Below are 6,000 nucleotides of genomic sequence, written 5' to 3'. Positions count from 1 at the left end.
GCCTACTCTGTGAGACGCGAGTGTGGTGTCCGTCATTGTAAAGAATTTGTTCTTAACTGATTTGCCTAGTTAAATAATAACCCTCATCGAATATTAAAATCAAGATACAAAAATGAGAAGTATCCACCAATCCAAAGAAAGGATAGGCGGATACTTCTCATTTTTGTATCTTGATTTTAATATTCGATGAGGGTTATTATTTAACTAGGCAAGTCAGTTAAGAACAAATTCTTTACAATGACGGTCTACTGGGGTTAACTGCCTTGTTCAGGGGCAGAACGACAGATTTGTAACTTGTCAGCTCAGGGATTCGATCCAGCAACCTGTCGCCCCCTTTTTCAGGAAAAACCTTCTCAAATCTCAGTAGCACTGATAAACTTAAACGTTTTCCTCTTTTCTACAGATCAACCTTTTGGCCTCAATCACTATGTCTACCTTCACATCTTCACATTTGTTTTGATACCATAGTGTGAGGGACCCAATACTCATCCCACTCTATATCTATAAACTCAGACTACCAATCGATCTAAGATTTATTTTTGCAGCTCTCACATTGGAGAGCAAGTTACCACTGTAGATACGGATCTAAAATAATTTTGCATGTTACTACCTCACGGTGAAGGTTAGGATTTTTGGAGGTAATCTGATCTGTGTCTAAAGACCTATTCGCACGGGACGAGTATTACTAAATAATTTTGGTTATGTAATTATAACCCCAGAATGTCCGTTATTCCAGAGCACGATTCGGACGGGACTATTTTTTTCCAAACTGCCACCTCTAATTCTTTCTCTTTTTCAATAAATTGACAGTTCTGTCTGAAGCCTGGAGGTTCCATCAGCCTTCAGATGTGAGCCAAACAGCGCACTTGCACTTGATATGCATTTTTAGGCTATGGATGAGAAAGCGAACTTGTCATTTCCAAACGTTTAGCTCAGTTGTATGCTGCTTTGCGATCTATTAACAGCAAGAGTTGCATTAAATAGACGCAATATTTGTTTATGATGCATTTAGCTTAGTTCAATTAATTCGCACAAAACGTATTTACAAAATCATTCACTGTGAAAGTAGATACATGTACTATAGGCCCTTCATATATATACTATATGCAGCACTTCGTTTAATTTATCGAATCAGTTACTGTTTTCTTACTCAAACCGCGAGCAACATCTGTCAAACTCAGACATTTCTCAGGGATGTCGATTCGCACGGGGCAAGTATTATCAGAGGACTTTGGAGTTTGCCAAAAAAAACAGTAGGTTATTCTGGCTGGAATTGTTACTCTCCTGCCATGTAAAAATTACTGACATGGCAGATTCGAACCGCACTAAAATTACAGATGTGCTGTTTTGTGCTTGTGCACATAATTACGTTACCCCAATAAAACGAATCCCGTCCGAATATGGCTTTAAAGCTGGGCAACAACTCCAAGTAGTGGAGAAATGAAGTGGTTAATATCATTATTGGCACAGCCAAAACAGATAGCAATAAATACTTGTGGAAAAATTCAATAACGTCGAATATAAGATAAAACATCAATGTCTGTCTATTTTGTTCATATTTTAAGCAGATGGATTGTTTCCCAGCAGCCAGTGATATAATTTGTCAAGCTCCGTGACTTCGGAAACACCCCTCTCCGCCCACCTCCAGTCTACTGTCCCGAGAGTGGAGTTTGCGCAATGTTATCAGCTCCGCCATTGACGGAATCGCTGGAGAAAATTGCACATAGCCTGTCGCGTTTGCTCTTAGTAAGTATTCGACGTCTAGATCATGTATTCTCACAACTGAATTTAGTGTCGTTAATACATACAGTTGTTTACATCTACATGATTGGATTTGCATAAACTGTACGGCAGAAGTTGTCAAGCCTCCTGCATCGTTAGCTAGCTTACGCACACCTAGCCAGCAGCGAGCGTGTCGTGCACGGCTGCGTCGCCCGTGTGCTCCACTCCATGGATCCAAGAATCGCCTGGTTTCAGCCAGAACAGCTCGGCCCTGCCAATAGCGCGTGGATGAATATTTGGGAAACGACACAAGGTCTGGGCAATTTGAGTTTGAGTAATCATAACAACCACGGCTCTGCTGTGTGGAACACGCCCACCACCAAGACGAGCCCTAGTACAACGGTATCCGTGAACAGGGTCACGGGAAACGTGATTCAGAACGGAGTCCCCGACGCTGTCACGAGCAGCAGTGAGACGAGGATGCAAGGGACGATAAATCCAAAAGGCGATAATGAAATAGAACATAAATTCGACCTATTGGAAGCAAATATCAACCAGCATCCTGCGGGGAGGGGTAGTAGTGGACCTTGGGTAGTGGGTGGCACTGCGTTCGGTAGCTGGAGAGAACGAGAGAGAGAATGTGGACTTGGGAACAGACGGAGAAGAGACAACCGAGCGAGCACTTTCGGATTTAACCGCAGTTTATTGAGTATTGGCAGTAACTCTGCAGTGGACGACGCTGGGTGCCGTGGAGTTGGTTACACAGGCACGCCTTGGAAAACCAGGAACTACTCTGCAGGGATTTTGGGGTAAGGAAGGATGCCTGGGGCAGCAGAACTCCTCTACACACACGTGTCATGTTTGAACTGGCAGGATGTCAATGTATTACAGAACACAGGGAGGGACATTGGTGTGTGTGTGTTGCCAATAAGTTATAGCCACCTGATAAGTTGATCTACATGAGGAGATTTCTCACACAGAATGATCACATATTGCCTTGTCTTTTCTAGCTCGTCAGTGATAAAGATGACTTTTGCTGAACATCATATGTACTATTCAGCAGCAGTTTAGAATATGGGAAGTCTTATCATAAGACTCATGCAAACACACATTTGGGATCATGTGAGTTGAAAGAGTAGGGGTCCACATTAGAGTAGACCGCTATTATTATCCTCAGTTTTGTTTCCTTCCTCAGAACATGACCAGGTAGATCTGAACTGGCACCACACAAGGCTAGCTCAGCTCTGTTACATTCCAATGACTCATCTGGTTCAGACTCCACAAACTCCTTCCTACTTGACATACTGAGAAGTTCGTGGTACAAGTGTTTTTCAGTGAGAAGCGTGCATTTCTCAATTTTCCGTTTATCATTTTATAATAGTATGTGCTCCTTGAATTATGGATATTTCATCGCTATCCTATATAGTTTCAGAATCAGAAGTAGGTCCTACACCCGAAACTATTAAAATGGCTAGGGGCCCATTCTATGAGCTTTTCAGTTAACCCCACCACTGATCTGAGACCTGAACATGTAGAAATTAAACCGTCCTTTTCATTTTAATCTTATCTCCTCTGCTGTATTAATAGCCTAGCGCAGGGGTCTCCAACAGTATCAGTAGCTCACAGCACACCTATGAGTAGCTTACCAAACAATTATGTTCCACTGCAAACTGTCATAAACAAATCTCACAAGTATCAGACCCCGCAAGTTCCCAGCTACTTACTAATGAATGCAACACTGACATTATCCAGGGCTTGACCTTCACTTTTTTTTTTTTTTGCCTTTGGGCAAGTAGGACTGATTCTTTACTTGTCTGAAAGCTCAAGTCGCTTGTCGCCAACCCCCAAAAAATGGTGACACTTTTTTTTTTTTTTTTTTTTTTTTTGGTACGATGCAAGGAACCACTGTACAAAATAACCTTAATTATTGTCTCTGGTATTGACAATGGGAGGCTGCTGGCCTCTTATCCCATGTATCATATCTTCTGCTGTTGTGGCCTTGAGCAAGGCACTTAACCCCCCACAAATTAAAATACTACACTGATGGGCAACTGACTCAACCATGTGGTCTGTCAACCCTCCATTTTGGAGAGCTACTATCCAACCCTGCTCAAACACACCAGTCAGCTTATCAAGGTCCAGTTGATTGCCAGATTATTATTATTATTATTTTTTTTACAATGTGATGTTACCCCCAATCGTTCTCCTTAATGCTGAGAGCTAAACTGAGATGCATCATGTCCCATTTTTACAGTCGGACTCACGACCTTCCAATCTCAGGACAGACACTCTAACCACAAGGCCACTGAGATGGTCAGTTAGGCTATTCTAATAATATATATGTTTACTTTGTCAGAATTACATGGCCAGTATTGAGTAGAGGAGAATCTGAGCCAATTTTGAGTGCTGCCCTAAATGCACCACCATCAAGCAGCTTAGGGAAGAGATCCTCTGTCTGTTAGCTCAGCTGCGAAAAATGATAACATGCTTCTGAGTAAACCTCTGTAACCCAGGCAAATCGAATCTGTTTTAAATGCCTCCTATAGCAAAGCTGTTGCTGAGTCGGGCGGTGTTGCTCTGTCCCAATCCAACGGACAGATGTAAAAGCTCAACTCCGCGGCCCACGGGAGACTAGACACTCGCAAGGCGTAGAGGATTGGGGAGGCAGTCTGGGCACCCTTTCATCTATACGAAAGATCCGATCCATCTATCTAACAGCTTTGCCCCTCTTGAGACGGACCTACCAGCCCCAGGAGTCTGCACGGATCCTGGGTGTATACTAACAGCCGGCGGCTGCCCGGTGGCACCCTTCCTAACAGCCACCACAGTTCAGCAGATCGCTTCCCCATCAGATTCCATCAACGGCATTATTGTGGGCAGCTCGACGGTGAGATTTTGGCCTGCTTACGATCTGTGGACTGACCAAGGTCCACTGTCACCCAGGAGCCTGTGTCCATGACATCAACCCCCCCCCCTGCCCACGGTTATGGCCAACTACTCCAATATTGACACCATTGTCACTCACACACATTTTAACTACCTTTTTTTTTTAGGCGATCTGAGAAACATTTTCCAAACACCCTCGCTAGCACAGGGAAGATAATAATTATCTATGGCCCCCTCCCGTGTTGCCGAAGGGGTTCGTAACTTTTCAGCTGACTCTTTGCCCTGAACGAGTACACGAAGAAACTTTGTAATGACAGGAATGTTTATTTTTGTGACAACTTTGATTTGCTGTGGGAGCAACAAGCACTTTTTAAAAGAGACAAGATTCGCCCTAACCTTAGCGGTTCATGATTATTTCCAGCAACATCGCAAACTGTTTTGAGACTGACGGACAGGGTCTATTAAGTGCTCCAGTTCGCCCTGTCAGAAATAAGCAACAGAGAACTTGGAAAGCCTATCAACTCCTGTTGAAATGGCACTATGGTTATTGTGAGTAACCTCATTTTATGTTCCTTTTAACTTTGCCTTCTAGTGAGTTTATACAAACTGTCATCTCCTACCACACTGATAGATAAGAGACTGTCAGAAAACATGGTTGTAACGTTAATAAGTTATTCCAACCAATACCCCCCTACCCAGACAACAGCTTTTCATACTCTATCAGAAAAGGAAATAAGGGGTTGGGGGGACAGCCTCTATTTTATTACTAATGCTCTCAGCTGTAAGACCATTTGTTTGGCGACTTTGGGTCTTTTGAGCATCATGCTGTACTGTTTAAATTTCAGGCACCCGTGCTTGCCATAACCCCGTATAGGCCACCAAAACACAGTGGTGTAAAACTACTTAAGTAGAAATACTTTAAAGTACTACCGTAAGTAGTTGTTTTGGGTACTTTACTATATATATTTTTGACAACTTTTACTTCACTACATTCCTTAAGAAAATATTGTACTTTTTACTCCATACATTTTTCTTGACACCCAAAGTATTCATTTCATTTTGAATGCTTAGCACGACAGGAAATGGTCCAATTCACGCACTTATCAGCATAACATCCCTGGTCATCCCTACTGCCTCTGATCTGGTGGACTCGTTAAATAAACACACATGCTTTGTTTGTAAATCATGTCTGAATGTTGGAGTGTGCCCTTGCTATCCACAAATTAAAAGAATTGCGTATAGTGCCGTCTGGTTTGCATAATAAGGAATTTGAAATTATTTTTATTTCTACTTTTGATACTTATGTCAATTTTAGCGATTACATTTACTTTTGATACTTCAGTATATTAAACCAAATACATTTAAAACTTTTACTTAAGTAGTATTTTACTG

General features: G+C 42.2%; 1 protein-coding gene across 1 annotated transcript in view; it reads left to right on the top strand.

The window, feature by feature from the left end:
* The first annotated feature begins 1,633 nt into the window (after positions 1-1,633).
* Positions 1,634-6,000, top strand: part of LOC112252635 (terminal nucleotidyltransferase 4B) — a 51,806-nt gene continuing 47,439 nt past the window's right edge. Inside the window, exon 1 of the mRNA XM_024424063.1 lies at positions 1,634-2,531. Within this exon, the coding sequence (XP_024279831.1) occupies positions 1,951-2,531 (581 nt within the window). The 5' untranslated portion in view covers positions 1,634-1,950. The remainder of the gene's footprint in view (positions 2,532-6,000) is intronic.

This window comes from Oncorhynchus tshawytscha, linkage group LG06 (assembly GCF_018296145.1).
Source record: "Oncorhynchus tshawytscha isolate Ot180627B linkage group LG06, Otsh_v2.0, whole genome shotgun sequence".
Classification (NCBI taxonomy): domain Eukaryota; kingdom Metazoa; phylum Chordata; class Actinopteri; order Salmoniformes; family Salmonidae; genus Oncorhynchus; species Oncorhynchus tshawytscha.
The sequence above is the reverse complement of the archived record's forward strand: the minus strand, read 5'-3'. Positions and strand labels throughout refer to the sequence as shown.